Here is a 20,037-nt window from a genome sequence, read left to right as displayed (position 1 = left end):
CCTCCGAAGATCCGAAGATCACTCAGCCACCCATGGTGGGTGTGTGTCGTGAAGAGTAGTGTGTATTTCAAGGTTTAATTTTCATAAATTTGACGTTCGTAAGATAAAAAGTTCGTAAGATAAGGTGTTCGTAAAATGAGGTCTCACTGTATTCTTAAATTCTCTTCAACAATGTGTTGTTATTGTATGACACTGATCCTGAGGATTATTTCTCACAATAATTAGCAAATAGCTAAATCGTGAAACTTTCACTGGTTGGGTCAAAAGGGAGACCTTTGACACAAAATGCCTGCATCAAGTCTGGATATCTGAGCCAATACAACCATTAGCCGCCAACAGCATTGACATGTCCTGCTAAAACAAGTTTGAATTAGCTTTCATCTGGATGAGATGTGCTGGGAAATTGAGAGTTGAGCACAGTGAGGTCGAAGAATGCACATCAGGGCAAATTGTTTAAAATCAGGGCTGGGGATTTGTTTGTCAATCCAAATTATTCCCAATTTTGGGTCAGACTATGATTATTTACAATTAAACAGTTAAGACTGAACCATTCTTATTTAGATGTGGCTCTTTGACATACATTTCTGGGGATAGCTTGACATGAACATCATAACCAATTTTTAACTATTTTCTCCAGAGTAGAAGGCCAGAGTAGACCTTCACACAAAAACAGAAGGAATAGTTTACATAAAATTCTGTTTCTTTTTTGTTTTGTTTCATCTTTTTATGGTGTTTGGCTAGATATGTAGGTAGATATAGATTTGTGCGCGATTGGCCTTCCACATATTTTCTCTCATCAGCCAAAGCAGACCAATTAAGCACTAAACCCATTCCCGCCTGGTGACCTTTCGAGCCCACTTGAGGTCCACTGACAGGAGCGTTAGCGTGTTAGCTGTCCTGTTTTACATGTTATCGACAGGGCCCGCAAGGCATCATAGGCATTTTATCACGCCAATTTCATTCTTGGCCGCGTCGCCCTCAGGCTGGTACATGGCAGCTTGCCATTGATTTTTTTTCCCTGCCCTCTTTCCCCCTTAATTGATAAGAGGCATGCCGACGACGATTTACCGGCTTCGGCCGCACCTGTGATTAAGGCCGAGGATCTGTGTGTTTATGCATGCATCGGCTAGTCTGGCTTAATGAATGCCAGACCGACTTGCAGTGAGGTGTTCAATTTAATGTTGTGGCATGAGTGAACCACTGTGATTGCGACTGTTCATGTAAACACGCAGGCCCATGAGCAATTTCAAGGCATTCCATGTGAAATACATTCCTCCTGCATTTATAAAAAAAAACACAACCTTGAACAACAAAAATAAATGCAACTAATAAAAAGAATTAACTAACAAAACAAGAAAACTTCAATCCCACATGGCATTCGTATTGACAAGCCAACCAATAGAAACACTGCAATGTCTCTTCTCGTCAGTTATTTATGAAATCTTTATGAAAGCACATTGCGCAATTGAAATGAACAGAACGACGACTGTATTTTCCGGTGTATAAGGCCCACCAGAGTATAAGGTGCACCCCAATGAATAGTGTATTTTTCCATGTATAAGGTTCACCAGACTACAAGGCACACATCCAATTAATTAAAAAGGTTTTACCAATCTATAAATATATCCCAAGTTTTCCAAATATAAGGTACAACACATTATAAAACACTACAGTAAAGGCTGGGGTTACGCACTACTTCTTCGACAGGGGGGAAATGGAATCGGTGGCTGCTGACACTAGTTGCGAGACCTCAATATTACTTTACATATAAGGCGCACCTGCTTATAAGGCGCAGGGTCAACTTTTGAAGAAACTGAAGACCTTTCGGAGGACCTTATACACCGGAAAATACGGCAGTAACCCAGAGCAAAAGAAGCAGCTCATAGCACACTTTGTCACGCATTAAAAACATGCATGAGCAAAATGTACACGACACAAAAATGATGTGGCCACTCCTCTCCCAAGTTCTTACAAGTGACTACCTCCTTGCACTAAAGAAATGCACAAAATGCCAAGAAATAATTCCGAGTAAAAACAAATAGTCCACAGCAGGAGAAGGCCAAAGGTGAGCGTCAAACAAGTGGTGTGATCACTACTCTTGCCAATTGTTCCCAGAGACCCACCACCTTGCAGAAACGAACATAGTCACTAGAAAGTATTCAAGGTAAAAAAATATGGCCAGCACTTGTTTACCGAAATGCAGGTGTATTGTAAAGTCAACCTGCACCAATACAGTGGCCACCAAACGCACAATGACACCATATGATCGGATTTCCAGATTATTCTAATCACAGAAGGCCAGCAATACTGCTTCAGTTAGCGCCTAACGACCATAGCTCTCCCAATCTCGGCCCCTGCCCCTTGGGTGCCGCGACAGAGACGAAGAGCGAGTGGGATGAGCCGTAAAGCCGCTCAACGAGCTGGAGGGCTATCAAAGAGAAAACCCTTTTAATTTGCTTAATTTACAGGCGGTGTCACCCCAGCTAATAATCTTCTCGGAGTGATACTTGACAAAGTGATTGGAAGGCGTACCAAATGTGACCAATTGGAAAGCGCGCTGGATACTGGCAGTTCCTGTTTTTGAAACTAAAAATGGGTGGGCAAAGGTTTGGGTGTAATTTGACTTTTAAAATCGGCAGATACGCCAGGTCATATAGCCATAATGTGTGAGTGTAAAATGTGTATATTTTAACTGCCAAAGCATATTTAATTTGCATTTTAACAATCATTTATTTATGTACATTTATAATGACAATGAATGAACCAATTATTTTATCAAATGAAGCATAAAAAATATTTATCTTTCATTTTGTTAACAATTTCAAAAAAAATGTTTACTAGAATAAATAAATAAACAAATTATGTAACCAATTAATAACATAAATTACTTGATCTTACTAATGAAAGAATTATCATTGTCTTTTGGAATATTCATTCATTCGTTTGTTTACCGAACCACAGCCATTCATGCTCACACTCACTACTATGGATAGTTTGCAGTCTTCAATAAGCCTGCCATGCATGTTTTTGGAATGTTGTATACGCTGGTCCATGGAGAACATGCAAACTCTACACACTTAAAAAACAACTATGTTATATCCATGCATGCTCAATTGTGAATGTTATTTGTCATCATTTTAATTGAAGAGGCAATTCTTTAACTTGGTTTCATCTTTTTTTGTTTGGTAATTATTTAATATCAAATTATTCATTCAATAATTGAACATAGAATTTAATAAATAAACTTGGTTAAATGGCCACTTGACCACAACTACTATGGCACTTAAAACCATGTTAATGAACAGCCCTGACTTGACGGAATGCTGCACTAAAGTGAAACTAGAACTATTTAAAGGACAACCGACACCCCGGACAAGTTGCATCCATAATTTGCAAAATCACTTCAAATGACTTCTACTGACCACATTTTACAAACATTCCACCGCATATAGTCATATTTTACGTTTTAAAACTTTTGGAAGGCCCCTGACCGAGAAAGCGATACACAATGCATTTTGGGTACTTTGTTTCATCTGAAAACACCGTGTTGGTTGCGAAATCACAAGGAAAACCACATGAATAACGCAATGGTGAATCGTTGTGTGGCAACCAATTGTGGTAACACGCATAAAGAAGGTGTAAGTTTACCCAAATTCCCAGCGGACAAACCAGCCATTTCGAACGGACCAGAGCAGTAGAGCACCAGCGGAGGCGAACGAGGAAGCTAACCGGAGTTAACGATTCGCCGCTTGGATAACTGCCGTCATCCTCTCAGCCTGTGACAGTGGGAAAAAAGTTGCTTCCAGGAGTGAAAGAGAGCAATCACCACATTAGTGGAGCAAACCGATCGGACAAACATCCAGCCTCTGGAATGAGGAGCTAGCCGGAGTTAGCGATGGATAACCACTGTCATTCATTCGTAAATTCGTAACTCTTCATCTTGAAGGTTTAAACAACTTTTTTCATGCACAACCATTAAACAATCTGCATTGATATTGACATCTTGTAGCTTATTATTTGTTATTCATGTCCTTATATGCCACATATCACTGAAGTTGATTGTATATTGCTTATTCACTGAGCTTCATATATGCTTATATGTCGTGTCCTTCACCAGTTTTTTCGCTTTGCTGACACAGCTCGAATTGATATGGAAAGACTTCTTTAATTGAGCGCAAACACTTGTGTTTTCTTCTTCAGAACTATTGAATCATATTCAGAACTGGTTGAGTAACAAGAAACGATCTTTTTCTGAATCTGAACTCTCTGAAGCCATTGTTTTGATTTTGGAGCAAGGTACTTTGTGAAGGAGTATCCTGACGAGACGTCACGAACTGGGGGAGAGACTTTCTGAATGTCTCCAGTTTTGAGCTCATTAGTGGCAGTTTGGACAACCTTAAGTCATTTTTATTGGTGTTTTTTGCGTTTGACTAAAAATATCAGCCTTTGTGTTTGGGGTATTTTAGATGCTATAAAACCTTTTTCTGATGTCAGTTAGGAAACAAAAAAATGATGTCGGTTGTCCTTTAAATGTATCAGCATATCAGCTAGTTTCTGGCTATTTTGCATAACGTGACACAAAGGCCTCACAATTACACATAGAATCACTTGGGTTTGTTACATCTGGTTTGAGGCCAAAACAAGTGTAAAGAAACAAAAACAGCCTTGAAAAAAAAAAAAGGAATTCTGCACGAAAATGATGACGATAACGTGTCCTACATGGCTGGTTTGACATATTTGTTTCCGATTCCAGTGGAGTGTAATGGATTCCTGCTGCCTCAGTGTCACCTGCCTTTAAAGCTCTACAGAGGGGACACGGGGATTAATTTCACAACAAGCGACATGATTTGGCTAGAAGTGTATATGCTATGCGGACATGTGGAGTTTACAGCTGCAGGAGGTAACAGAGGAAGAAAATATGGCGTGTTTAGTGCCAACTCACAGTAGGCCATAATGACTACGCTTCAGCCCCGCACCACTTAAGTCACTACAGCTGCCACCTTGCACAATGAAAATAAACAACTCACAAAATCACACCGCTTGAAATATGTCCCAGAATGAAAGAAGAATTAATGTGAATGATTCTTTCTTTAGTTTAGAATATGCATGACTAAAAATCAGCACTGAACAGAAATAAACCAAAGGACAAAAAAAAAGAGTACGAGTACAGTGACATACCAAAACTTACTTGGTGCTCTCAAGTAATCAATGCGACCGCCCTTTTTGACAGTAATAAACACCACTCTACTCAAAGTAACCAAAACATCAGACGCGGGCATCATGTCAGTCTGTCAATCTTTCCATAAATAACAGATAACGATCCACATGGCGTCAGATACAGCCAATCTACATTGAAAACATAATGTCCACATCACAAATAAGACAACACACAGACAAATAAAGAAAAAAAATGTAAAAAAAACACATCTCCTAACAAGCACCTCAAGACAATTGATGAAATTAAAACAATGTTGGGCACATAGTGGAAACTAAAAGGTATACAACGCAGGTGTATTTTCTGTATTTGCCTGCACTTGATGAGGTGTGCAGTTTCACGATTTGCAGGGTGGTGGTGCAACCAAAAAAAGCAGGCAGCGGAGTGGAGCTGGGTGTATTTGACAAATTGTATTAAATAAAGTTGGCAGGAACAAAATCTCAAAAACAGTTATCAAAACAGAAAGTAACAAACGAAACCATGAGTAAAACATGACAATGTGAAACAATGACCTGACCTTTCAACCGCCACTGATTAACATGACCATCACCTGTGCAGCTGCAAGCAGGGCCGTACAGTGCCACTCGTTGGCCGCAAACCGAAACGTGACATACAGCACCTACACGTGACCTATTATCGGAAAGATCCACTTGGTATGCTGTTTAGTTGTCATTAACAAAGTGGACATAATAGGGGGGGGGATACTGGCAGCAGAGCACTGAAGTACTCACCGGACGGACGATGTTCACCTCTGGAAATACTGCAGAGGAAATAGTCCTTTTTCTGTCATGCATGTCAAGCATGCTATCAGAAAATCATAGTGTCCATACCTTTCACCAGTTATTCATGTTCACACCACCTTGTCACAGGGGTCAAAGTCGGGTCCTGAAAGTAAAACTCTTGCAACAATTTGGCTTTAGTCACAGGTGCTTCCACTCAGCAGGCAAGAAGAGAGAGCATCAGTGGCACGAACCAAAGTGTGGTAGGGAGTAGGACCTTCTGGACCTGGATTTGACACTTTTGTACCTCACACAGAAAGTAATATGATGGGGTTTTCTTTTAGTCAAAAAAGGAGCTGTTTGGTCAGACACAAAAACATACATTCATAAAATGACCACTCCAGTTGCCAATTTTCCATAATCACCATCTGCTGCCCAATCACAACACCATTGAATTCACCTCTTCCTTCTTCCTGCTGCTTTGTCCCATAGCGCCACCGACAGCCAAGAAACATAAAAGCGTGTTTTTAAAAGTCGACACCTCTAACAGGCCCAGGCTCTCGTTAAGAGTCAGGACAGGTCGCCGGTGGGGCGCGGGTCAACCCCGCTCCGCTCTCACATCAGCGGCGCTTTCAAATGTCCTTCGCCGTCGCCATGGATGACAACAGACGATCAATAATGCACTCGAAATGAAACAGGGGGGCGAGGCGCCGCTTCTTCTTTTTTCCCTCCTTTCTCCTGCTGCAGCCCCTGAGGCAGAAGATTTGGCAGCAGCCGCCGGGCCTCCTCTGAACTGAAGGCGCTTTGCCTCTTTGTGTGCGTGAGAACCACCACACTCTTGATAGCTTGCCTTCGCTGCTGCCTTCCTCTACTAAGACAACAGAAGAACATCACTACCCTTAGTATGTGTATTTGTGTGCATGTGTGTGTATATGGAACTGCTGCATGTCCCTGACAGCGTACATGTGTGTGCATGTATGCATGGGAGTGCTACTGTTGCGCTAGTGTGTGTTATTGGTAGCTCAGAATCGCAGGATCATAGTTCAAATCCTTCTGTGGACACCATGTAAAATGTCATAAAAACATGCAAGTCTCCTTCCGGAATGGCTGCCAAAGCTCCATTGAGCAAGGAACCCATCCCCACGTGACAATTTAAAAACAGGTTTGACAGCATTGTCAGCCCCGCCTGCAGCCGCACAGGTGTTTGTTGTTTTAATCAGTGGCAGCTACTCATGGTTTTCTTTGGTACTTTGGACCTTTCTGTTCTGATGACTTTGTATTAAATAAAGTCAGCAAGAAAAAGAATCTCAAACAACAATTTGGCAAAAACTCCCTACTGCCTCCTTTTTTGGGGTGCACCACCACCACCACCTTGCAAATCGTGACACAAATGTAATATTTTAACTTAAAAATAGCACCCTCCATAGATTTCTTCAACCTTGCCTGAAAAATGTTTGTTTTTCCCAATTCGTGTCCCACACAGCTCTTCGCGTGTGATCTGCAAGGAGCGACACATTCCTTCATGTATGTATTTAATCGGGCTTCCAACAGGATATGTGGAGCCATTAACTTCAACCAATCACTATACTATAATGGCCCCTCCTCATGTTGCTGCATTGAATTGGGGTTCATTCATTCTGTTTTTTAGGGAGGAGCTTTCTGATTATTTCTCTGAGCAAAGAAATAAAGAGTGCATGATACTGTCGAGGTATGAGAGAAGCTCGCTGTTCTTTGTTGCGTGAAGATTCTGATGCAGCTATTTATTATGTTTTGAGAAGATTTTATTTTAAATTATGTTAGTCTTGCACATGAAATTAGCAAAAGACTGTTTTTTTTCTGTCAGCAAGAGCGGGGACAAAACATAATAATAGATATAATAAAAAGAATACATAATGTTGGATTTTCACTGACAGTATTAAACAGACAAAATTAAGTCCGTGAAATGTTTAGTCTTCTTTTCTCCCAGTTCTTTTCATTCATTTAATTCTGCAGTGTATCGTATTGCATTGCGTGGATTTTATGTCCACCGTTTGTTTGTCCTCCCAATTGGCCAGTCAAGTTCCTGCACTATTGATCACAACAGAATGGGGTGACCTTAACAGAACAATTAAATAATGTGTTAATTTCCAAAAATCTTACTAAAACAACGTCTTGTATTTGTGTGTGTGTGTGTGTGTGTGTGTGTGTGTGTGTGTGTGTGTGTGTGCACGCGCGCGTGTGTGTGTGTGTGTGTGTGCGTGTGTGTGTGTGTGTGTGTGTGTGTGTGTGGGTGTGTGTGTGTGTTGTGTGTGTGTGTGTGTGCACGCGCGAAGCGGAGAATGCCAGCGTTGACGTGTGCGTTAATTACCACTTTAATCGGCAGTATGCCTTAAAATGTAAAAAGGGGATTAGACGGAGAAGGTGGGTGCAGTCCGGTCTGCTGCACTCCTGATTTAACATATGAATATTGGATGGGGGTGCCTAACTAGTTCCACGTGTAAATATGAGTGAAAATGGGCCACTAATGTGTTGACTTTAATTGCGGTAGGGGTTGATTTAGTCCTGTTTGTGCTTTTCTTGTGCCGCCCCTGGGTTCACGAGCACACCCCTTTTTTGGAGCTATCTCGTCCGCAACGAGAGATGGGGGGCGGCGTTGTAGCGTGGGGGAGAAACGGAACATCTTTCAGAGCGGAAAAAGTTGGGGCGTGCAGAAGAGGAGAAGAAGAGCAGCGGAAAGAGTGCGTGGACTTGCTCCCTGACATATTGTTTGGGGGGCGAAGTTTCTCGATTCACTTTCTTTATTTTGGAGATAAAACGAAAATTGGCGGTGACGAGCAGGACCTTCCAGTTGTGCACCATATGTGTGTTTTGCACGGTGGAATTTATCTGAACAAGCACATAACGACAGACGGCCACGGGTGGTAAGACAGTATATGTATTTCTCTTTTTTATGTGAAAGTGACCATCGCTTGTGAGTTGAGAGACAGTTGCGCTTTTATATATATATATATATATATATATATATATATATATATATATATATATATATATATATATATATATATATATATATATATATATATATATATATATATATTTGTAAAACGAGTTTTTAAAAATTAAAGGCACATTTCAATTGTACGTCAACCTGCATAAACCTGCATTTATGAATAAAATGAACATAAATTAAGAAATAAAACGAGTTTGTTTGAAATTTATTCATTGTTGATTATGGAAGACTACATATTAAATTAACTGCAAGTGAACATAGATTCAACAATGTCAGTCAAAACTAAAACACTGGTGAGACGCGTGCGTTTTTAATTTATTGATGATAATGATTTTTATACTCAAAAGTGAATTTGTTAAAAGTGAAATCGTGTAGTTTGCACTGTCGATTTCACGTTGGGCTTTTAAAACAGAACATGAATGAATGACTATGTGAATGGATGACTAAATAGTTCTTAATTCACGTAAATAAAATGATTACTACGATAAAAATACATTGTAAAAGATTAAACGGTCGGAATGTGTAGAAAACACACACAAAGAATAAAGATACAATACTCTGCTCGATAGCAGTAACGCAAGATGAACGCGAGCCTACTCGGCCACTTTCCCCCCCAAAACAATAACCCATAAAAAAATCAATTTCCAGAATAATAATTACGTCGTCCAAATAATCACGTGCCTGTCCTTCATGTGATATGATATTTGAAGATAGAGACTTTCCGTGAGGCGTTCAAGTACCGCGTGTGCAGGGACCGGCCGGCTTTCTGTCTCCACCGGGCCTGGTGCCATGATTACCTCAACCCCCACGTCACTCTACGTCGAATTTACAAACGACAGATGGATGTATGAATTGGTTTTGAATATCATTATTAAGAATATGATAATTAGGAGGTGACCATTATGGAATTCAACATCTATGTTTTAAGTATATTGTAGCAGTTGAGGAAGGAGAACTGGAGTACGTCTTTATTCCAACTGCTAACAAGTGGATCTAACTTGAACATGGGAAAATGCAGTAAAATATCTTATAATAACCACGCCCCTTGCTGTACACCTGCTGGGTGATATACATATTCTTTGTGCCCGCAACAATAAAATCGAATGACAGTTATTAAAGTCACCATGGTATACGGACAATCTTTCATATGTTTTAAGTATGAAGGACGTCATTTTTTAGCTGTAGTCATAACTGTGCAAGGTGTTTGACACAGTATGGGGGGTGAAATTCTAAATAGTAGTCAAAATTGTAAAATATAAGCTTTATCCTATCAGCCGTTATAAAGACGGGTAAAAAGTTTTGTCATATTTGCCTGACGGAGACAACGAACAGCAGGAAGAGGAGAAAATGGCGACCACTTACATGCAAATTTGCATTATCATAAGCAAACATGCTCATAAGAGACCATCTGTGTTGGCGTCCTATAATGAATTTTGTGATATGATCACACACCCACACACTGACATCTCAATCAAGAGCCTTAATCCGGGAGATTTTAGCGCAGCCCCGAATGCGCAAGCGCGACGTACTGTACACGCGACGAGTAAATAACACCTTTTTTATACCAGTGATTGAAATACGCAAAAACATCAAGAAAAGAAAACGTGACCTGGAAACGAAACTGTTGATTTTAACCCCCAACTGTGACAAAAGAAATGCTGTTTTTATTGAAATTGGTGTCACCTGTAAATATACAACGATTGCGCATAAAATGACATCGCAAATTAAATCGTCAACATATGCATGGAAATAATTGTAAATCTTGTTATCGTTTTTCATATTATCTTGTCTCATATTATGTTGTCGTTGTCGAGTTATTTGCACAGTATGTTTTCCCAGTTTACCTCTATTAATTGTGATTTTCTTTGTTTCCCCGTGCGCAGAAGACGTTCTCTCTGTCGTCATGGAGTCCCACTGCCGCAAACTTGCCACCACCTGTGCACAAATAGGTAAGACAACAATGCCCATGCAGCCACATATTCAGATTTGTTCACGAATAACATGCATTTAAAATGGACACTCTCTTGGAAAATACATTTTAAAATAATTCATGTCATTCACTGGAAGGCATTATCGACACGGACATATATCGAAATACCAAGTGAAAGAGAAAACTCATGTACCTAAAATTCAATACAATTATGACTCTCAATGATAATTCACAGTCACAATTGAAATACAAAATAAAAGGAAGGAGTTTATTTGCTCGTTTCTTTCTACTTTAAATTGACGTGTTCTTTAAAAAAAAATCGGATGTGAAACGCTGTGCAGTCGAGCGTTGGAATTTTGCTCTGGTTTCACTCGATTGAAAGAGCCTCCAGACTTGCATCCGATAAATCTTGGTTATTCGTTGTCTCGTACTGACATCTGGCGGCCAGTTGCGAATCTGCAGCAGCAAAAAAACGAGCATTTATCAACTGCAATGATGCGAATCTGCCTGCCATGCATGTTTTTGGAGTGTGGGAGGAAACCGGAGGAAAACCCACGCGGGTCCGGGGAGAACATGCAAACTCCACACAGGGAGGCGGACCGGGACGCGAACCGGCGACCTCTGCACTGTGAAGCCGGTGTGCTAACCACTCGACTACCGGGCCTACACCAAATTATATTCCAACAAAATAAAATTCACACGATTGTTCACCATGGCAAATTATGATAACTATTTTTATGTGTGAATATAACTTTTCAGCATTTGAGCCGAGACTCGTCACGCTTGTTGCTAATGACGATTGATTAAGACTAATAGAACGTGACAAGCAGTGTGTGCGCTTCGGAATCAGTGCGTGTAATGTATGCGGCTCTCGTTGCGCTTTCTCCTCTGGGGGAAAAGCACATGTATAATGAGCCATTCGTGAGCAGGAATACGCTAATGGTGAAATGTGATGTGTCCGTAATCCCGCCTAAAAAGGCTTGTCCTCCTCCATCCCCAAACCCCCCAAATGCACCCCACCTAGTCCTCGCTTTATTGACTGAATTGTTAATTAATGGCCCATGTAAAGCGGAGACGGGGAATATGAGGAGGCGTCCAAGGATGAAGACATAATCCACTTCAACATGAAAATAAGGCTGAAAAAAGACTAATATCTATTATTTGGGTGATTAATGATAGCGTCGCTTTCTCGTGCATCTAAATTGAACTACTCGTCAGTCCATGGCCGTAAATCAAAAGAAAGATGGACTTGATGGAAATTTTGTTTAAATTCAAAAGAGATCGAAAATTTGCTTTTGTGTGTATTACAGTTTAAATTTTGAACAATTAAGAGTGAGTGTCATTTCTTTACAATACATTATTTTATATGGTTTTCCTCAAAATTGTAAGAAATGCAATGTATAAATACATTTACATACAACTTGCTAAGGGGACAACTTTAGAATAACACATCAAGTAAAATATTGTATTAATTTATGTTCATTCATTTAACAGTGTTCAATCACAAAAAAAATATTTGCAACATCCCAGCATTATTAATATGTGAAAACAATCGGGAGCTTTGGTTTACATTGTGAAACATGAGAATGACTAGCATAATTTGCGTGAGAAGACCCGACCTGGGGTGAATCCAGTTTCACGGTCCAACGACCAATTTTCAATCGGCGGTACTGGTTCGCATCCGCGTTGTTTCCTGCCTGAATCTCAGCCTGAACCTAAAGCTCGTTGCATCGTCGAGGGTGGGGTGACAATTCGATCACGTTGCATTGAACTTGAGACGAGTTCTGTTTGCGACGAACTCACTTTGGGCCTTTTGGGCGCGTTTCTGAGGCGATGGTTGCATTTGTGTGTAGAGTGCACTTTAAAATGGATTAAACGATGAGTTCGATTGATTTTTACGGGATTTTGGTGACTGGGAGAGGAGCTTCTCGTGGCGATTTAATTTTCAAAATTTCATTTTTTTAGTCTTTTGTTTGTCTTGGGCTGCTGGGGGCTCATTCCTCTTCGACGCCTCAAGCACGCGCCAGTCAAGGTAGAGAGTGGGCAGGGCTGTAGACTGTGACGTCCAGTGAGCGAGCGAGAAAGAGAGAGAGAGAGAGAGAGAGAGAGAGAGAGAGAGAGAGAGAGAGAGAGAGAGAGAGAGAGAGAGAGAGAGAGAGAGAGAGAGAGAGAGAGAGAGAGAGAGAGAGAGAGAGAGAGAGAGAGGGAGCGAGAGAGAGCGGGAGAGAGGGAGAGAGAGACTGAGAGAGAGAGAGAGCGAGAGAGAGAGAGAGAGAGAGAGAGAGAGAGAGAGAGAGAGAGAGAGAGAGAGAGAGAGAGAGAGAGAGAGAGAGAGAGAGAGAGAGAGAGAGAGAGAGAGAGAGAGAGAGAGAGAGAGAGAGAGAGAGTGAAAGAGAGAGCAGAGCGAGGAGAGAGGGGAGAGAGAGAGAGAGAGAGAGAGAGAGAGAGAGAGAGAGAGAGAGAGAGAGAGAGAGAGAGAGAGAGAGAGAGAGAGAGAGAGAGAGAGAGAGAGAGAGAGAGAGAGAGAGAGAGAGAGAGAGAGAGAGGCGCTCCGGCTTGGTGCTTGTGCTCGTCCCCGCTGCCAATATCTTCTACCTGTCCTTGTCACTCCACTAGTCAGCCGCCGCCCGCCCGCTACTGCCGACGTTAAAATGGCAACGCCCCACGGTGGCCCGGTCTAAAACGGAACCTTGAGTCCGAGAACATTTTCTTGAGTGGAGAAACCTCGGAGTGGGATTTACAAAACGCTCTTCTTTCTTTTTCTTTGTTTTATTTTTCATTTTTTTGGGCGTTGTGTTTTTGGTGAGCGACCGATGAACTCTATGAGGGATCCTTTAAATCTAGACCACCCGCACCATCCGTTTACCGGCACTAAACTCGCTTCCGGCATGGCGTCCGGTTTGCAGCCGTTGGTGCGAGCCGTGGACTCCGGGAAGCACCGCATGGACGCGCGCGCAGTGTCCGACACGTCAAGCCCGGAAACTGTGGGTAAGAAAAAATAGATGACAGGCGAATGAGGCAGGAGAATTAGTTGCAGCGCAATTTGACATATGTAAATGAAGCCTTTATGCAAATGGAACACACAAGAAAGGCCATTTCATGTCTTGTCTCAATTGATTTATTTTGAACAGAGAAAGAAAAAAGCCAGAGCAAGAACGACGATTCGTCTGACGACCCGTCGAAGAAGAAGAGACAGCGGCGACAGCGGACGCACTTCACCAGCCAGCAGCTGCAGGAGCTGGAGGCCACCTTCCAGCGAAACCGATACCCGGACATGAGCACGCGCGAGGAGATAGCCGTGTGGACCAACCTCACCGAGGCGAGGGTTCGGGTGAGTCTGAACCACACAGTTAGACCCACATCTTACATTCTGATAAAAAAAGACTATTCAATTAAAGGGGGACAAAGAAACTGCAGTATAAAAAAACACACCTCCTACGGACTTTTATAGCTATACGTATATCAAGAATAATTATTTTTGTCTTTAATTTAATCATCATCATGATTTCATTTCACATTTCACATCACATTGCAATCGCTCGTGCTAAAATGTATCTTTCAAGTCATAGCGTATCACTGAGTATTAGTAATAGACAGTTTTCATCGACATCCGTGTTTATTTTTTTCAATGCTTTAAAAGTAAATTTTAAGTTTTTTTTTCAAAAATGAAAACAAAAAATATCTCCATATAATTTTGTATTTTAAGCACATTTTGGGGTGAGGGAAGAACATTCAAACTGCCGTATATAAAGAAGCGCATTTCAAATGGTACAAAATTGATCCGCCTCGTCGTTGCACCAGTAAACAATACATAAATAAAATTCAGAGCACAGTTAAACGTGAGAGTATGCCAAATATTAGAAAATAAGAACTGACTTCATTCAAGGACCAAAAAATGTGACACGTTTATGGATAAATTTAGTTTAGTAAGACTGATATAAAGACATGCTTTTGTCACTTAAAAAGGCAAAACAGTGACAATTAGGAATGTTTCATCAAGTCTGCTTATGACACACAAACGCCCACAGTGTTTTTTGGAAAGATAATCGCACGTGAAAAAAATATTCAAGGCAGAGTAAAATATATACAGCGTTCAAAATACAATTTAGTTCGGAGTAAAATGTGAAAATAATCCCTAAAAGACATTTAATTCAAAGTATAAATTAATTGTACGACAAAATGTTTATTTTTATATTTTTATGTACAATTTTATTTGCAACAATGGACATTTTTTGTCACGGCGAACGTTATCAACCCGCCTATCAATATAAATACAGCCAAATATCATAATATACAAAAATATTCTTTAATATGATATTTCACTGCGCGGTGTACAATCGGAAGTGCAGACAAAATAAAATTGCGTACGTATCATTTATTGAAAACAATTGTGTGATTTCGGATGGGGGGACGTCTGTTCGGCAGCCGTGCATGGCGTTAATGTAATAATGTGTCTTCCTCTCGGATTATCTGAAAAACAAATATACACGCACACTTGTTTAAACACACCGCTGCCCTGAGCCCAATTCAATCACATGCCGCTTAAATTAATATTTAATATAATGACAACCCCTACATGGGAAGATAAACAGCCTTCCCCTCCGCATTCGTTTCCCCCCCACCCGAGTAATGCTGTCTAATGTGTCCTATTAGGTGTGAGCGTTCCGTTTCGTGCGACGGGTGTGATAGATACCTCGGGTGCAGTGTAAAAGAGGTGCAAAGCTGCTCATTTTGGGACACTGTCACTAGATTTTTAAAGGGAGGGGGGTGAAGTTAGCGTGGAATTGACACTAGTCACGGAAGAGCGTGCACTCGTGTCTGTCTGTGTGTGTTGATTGTGCTCTAATAAAGACCGAGACAAGGGACCAAAAAATAACAACTGAGAGCTTTCGCGGAGCGAAATTGGCAAGAATAATGCGAGGACGTGTTTTTGTCAAATAATACCCCATAACACAGCGTGTGTATGTGAGCTTGAATGACTGTCATACTGATACTAAAATAAAACAGGCAAAAGTACGAAACTAAAATATGTGTCTACGGAATGAAAAACTAAACACATGCAAGCAGGAGATTATTGAATTGGATTAACACACGCATTTGACATGGGGCATGCACAATCACACGTTTTGTTTGAATCACGCTGCCTATAAATGTGTCCTTGGGACGTTTTGTCATGTCCATAATTCTATTCGTGAAACCATTTGAAAGTTGAGATAGTCACACATTTGAATTTATAGTGGGACTATACTTGAGGGTAGTTTTGGGGGTCTTATTGTTATATTACTGGAAATAAAAGACGCTGTTGTAGGTGCGACGTGCAAACGTGTGAATATTTATCATGCTACACACACATACACAAACACACACACACACACACACACACACACACACACACACACACACACACACACACACACACACACCTCACACATGCACACATATTTATATATATTTATAAAGTAAAATGTGGGGTTTCTATCTAAGCTGTACTTTAAGTGCGCACTTTTTTGCAATTAAGAAGTGCGCATTTTTAATGTTGATCCTGACGATTTGAAAGGTGAGTATTTAAAAAAGAACGCAGATTCCCTTAAAAGACCTTAAAAGTAAAAATTTACAAATTTGGACTTGTACATGCTTGTAAGTATTAACATTGCCATCAATGAAATTGTTTGGAAGATATTCCTACATTAAATATTTTGTGGATCGAAATTGTAATTTTGTTTATTATTATTATTTGTATCATTTTTGACGGCAAAACACGCCCATATATTTGTTCTTTTTGGTGTAGCAATAATGTTATTGAAAAGGAAATCTAAAATATAATAAGTCACTTAGGTGCAATAAATAATGAATGCAACTAATATATTAATGCAACAATAAAAGTGAAGTTAATGAAACAATTTACATAAGCGCGTTACTTTCAAGTTCTAAATACAATCAACAAGTGTTCATCAGTAACCCAATTCACAGATTTAAAATTAGACATGACCGTTGCACAGTTTGAGGGGGCACTATTTTTTTCATTTCATTTATCTCTAATATTATGATTTACGCAAACAATGTGGGGTTGAAAGAGTGGGTATTGCAGTTGTTCAACTACCCCCTATTATTATTATTATTATTATTATTATTATTATTATTATTATTATTATTATTATTATTATTATTATTATATTATTATTATTATAATTATTATTATTTATAACGGCCATGTACTTGAACAAAAATAATACATTAATGCGCATACGACAATTGACAATGGTTATCAAGTTGTTTGTTATTTAACACGTACTAAAAAAATCTGCGGATTTATTCTCGGTTAAAGAAAAATAAAAACACGTTTCCAAATTTTGGGGTAGGCGTTTACAGTTTTGTTTTATTTGGCCCAGTATCGTATCTTCGTGCGAAAAATAGAAAACGTGCACGCGTTGATCGGTTTCAAGCGTGGCCCAGGTATACTTTCTGACCTGCTGGAGTGTCCATTTGTGGCGATTTTGATGGGGGGATATAACGCCGTATGTGCGGGTGTCCCCGTCCCCTCCTCCTCTTCCTCATACCCATTCTGTTCGTCAGGTGTGGTTCAAGAACCGGCGCGCCAAGTGGAGGAAGAGGGAGCGCAACCAGCAGGCCGAGTTGTGCAAGAACGGCTTCGGCCCGCAGTTCAACGGACTCATGCAGCCCTACGACGACATGTACCCGGGCTACACGTACAATAACTGGGCTGCCAAGGGCCTGACGTCGGCCTCGCTGTCCACCAAGAGCTTCCCCTTCTTCAACTCCATGAACGTCAACCCGCTGTCGTCGCAGGCCATGTTCTCGCCGCCCAACTCCATTTCGTCCATGACGTCCGGCATGGTGCCGTCGGCAGTGGCTGGATCAAGCCTCAACGGCCTCAACAACCTGAACAACCTCAGCGGGCCGTCGCTTAATTCGGCCGTGGGTGCGCCTGCCTGCCCCTATGCGCCTCCCACGCCACCCTACGTCTACCGGGACACTTGCAACTCCAGCCTGGCCAGCCTGAGACTGAAAGCCAAGCAGCATTCGAGCTTCGGCTACGCCGGCGTGCAGAGCCCAGCTACGAACCTGAGCGCTTGCCAGTACGCCGTGGACAGGCCGGTGTGAGATGCGCGCACCCACTAAGACCACCCCACCCCACCCCCCACTCACGCCCATCACCGGGGCAGAGAAAGAGGGAGAAAGAAAGAGCGATAAGAGGTAGAGAGAGAAACTGCCAATTTGACAGTAGATTTTCACAAAGGGAATGTACAGTGATCCAAAACTCAAATGCCAGTCATGGTGGTCAGGTTTAATCCACAGGATCAAGAGACTGCTATTACTATTGTATTCTGCCCCCTCCCTCCAAAAAAGGGCACTTAAAACGAAACCACTGAAAATAATTGTTTTTATTTTGTTTAAGTTTTATTCTCCGATTTGTTGTCTGAAAACTTGTGTATATATTCAAACATCTAAAACATCAAAGATGGGGTTCAATTTATTAACGCATGCGTCTTAGGGAATAAATCACAATGTTTTGCTTGCAAACACATGTAAAAAAAAAAAAAAAATGAGGGCGGGTGTAAATACTAAAATGCACCGCATTGGTGAGTTTCTAACATAATATAAAGTTATTATTCTTCATGTCTGTGTCAAAACTTAGATTAGTAACCCTATAGAGGAAGAAGGAAAAGCACATTCAAAAATGTTCATGTAAAAATTTTGGTACAGATCGCCCCATCCCAGCACACCCCACCCCCACCCAAATGTGTTCTATTTAATGGAAGTAAATATATTGTTCAAAGCCTTCCTTGCTTTTTATTGAATCATCTTTTGCTCGCTTTGCCATATGTGGAGGACCACGTGACCACCCCATTCGTGTGACTGATCAATAGACGGAGGACAACAACTGAGCTGCAGTTGCACATCAACGCACACGACCTGTCTGAATACATGTCTGTCTGCCCCAGAATCAACAAACAGGAGACACACAAGGCGGGTGGGGGTACATTTTAATGTGAGGGAAAGGGATAGGGGTGGGGGGGCGGCAGTCTCAACCACGTAAAATATATATAGGTACAGTATACACATTTGGGTATGGGTCTGATGGGCCAAAGTGCTCTTTAGAATGTACTGTTGCATAAGGCAACCATACCTGTGTATGACTCATCAAATTGTCCAGACATGGATGTTTTGGCGGGGATTTTCCAACTGTGTAAGCCTGGGAGGACACACCTTCTCCGGGGTATAAGCCGCTGCAAGCTCCGCGAGGGAGCACCACGCGGAGTAAAATATATACTGACACTTTTTTTTCCTGTCAACTGCATTACACTTTTGCATTTCGTTTTTGTTCTAATAATAAACAAGACCAGATGTTCGGCAAGAAAGGGGAAGTAGTCAAGTCTATTCTGCATTCCAATAAGGAAAAAAATTAAACGAGCAGACGCAATTGCATGCAGTTATTGTTGCATGTATTAAAAACAACATGGCGTGTCAAAAAATGGCGTGGGGGTTTGGGCGCAGAAAGTCCATCGGACATACCGAAGATAAGCGCCCTTTGCTCTATACTACAAGCAGTCACATGTATGCACCAGTGAGAAGATACCCCTTAAAAAAATATATGTCATTATTTTTCCATCTCTGTCAGTTTTTCAACAATTAACAATCCTTATTATACAACATCCGAGTATACATGTATATTTGGGAGGAATGTCAGCGCCATTTGACGGTCATCGCTGGACAGCGCTGTGGCGATTGTGCTTTTATTGCGCCTGTAATGGGCAGCATATTCATTTTTGTTCAGCAAAAAGGTCGGTGCTGTAGGATAGTCTGCGGCTGGATGGATGCATGGCTTGAGGAGCCCGCAATTAGAAGAATGCAGCGTCAGCGCAGAGCGCCGATGTGGAACTGTTGCGGCTTGGAATTGAAGCATATTTATGTGGGACTGGAGATTTGAGACAATCACTTTTCATCAATGGATGCGACAGCTTTGTCGTTGCTTTCAACATTTAGTTTGTAGCAGACGTGCACATTTCACCATGACGTCCTTGATCCACTAGTGAAAAGGAGGCTTTGATTCTCTCCTCTTTCATCTAGAACTGCTTCATGCAACAAAGAGGGTGCAGAAAGTGTTTAAGACTGAATGACTGTCTGCGTCTTTTGTGTTGTGTTACATTCTTTGTTATTTAGA

At 41.1% G+C, this 20,037-nt stretch overlaps 1 protein-coding gene across 3 annotated transcripts; it reads left to right on the top strand.

Moving 5' to 3' along the window:
- The first annotated feature begins 8,607 nt into the window (after positions 1-8,607).
- pitx2 (paired-like homeodomain 2) lies at positions 8,608-18,656 on the top strand. Of its 3 annotated transcripts, XM_088989121.1 has the most exons (6): positions 8,608-8,834; positions 10,807-10,872; positions 11,670-11,672; positions 13,698-13,841; positions 13,985-14,184; positions 17,427-18,656. In XM_088989121.1, the coding sequence occupies exons 2-6, from the start codon at positions 10,827-10,829 to the stop codon at positions 17,973-17,975; spliced, it is 942 nt and encodes a 313-aa protein (XP_088845247.1). In that variant the 5' UTR covers positions 8,608-8,834; positions 10,807-10,826; the 3' UTR covers positions 17,976-18,656. The 3 variants fall into 3 exon arrangements, with proteins under 3 accessions (XP_088845247.1, XP_088845238.1, XP_088845229.1); XM_088989112.1 differs by lacking the exons at positions 11,670-11,672; positions 13,698-13,841 and having other exon boundaries at positions 8,610-8,834; XM_088989103.1 differs by lacking the exons at positions 8,608-8,834; positions 10,807-10,872; positions 11,670-11,672 and having other exon boundaries at positions 13,394-13,841.
- The last annotated feature ends 1,381 nt before the right edge of the window (positions 18,657-20,037 follow it).

Source organism: Hippocampus bargibanti, linkage group LG02 (assembly GCF_051943395.1).
Source record: "Hippocampus bargibanti isolate YZ-2025 linkage group LG02, ASM5194339v1, whole genome shotgun sequence".
In the NCBI taxonomy this organism is placed as follows: Eukaryota; Metazoa; Chordata; class Actinopteri; order Syngnathiformes; family Syngnathidae; genus Hippocampus; species Hippocampus bargibanti.
The sequence above is the reverse complement of the archived record's forward strand: the minus strand, read 5'-3'. Positions and strand labels throughout refer to the sequence as shown.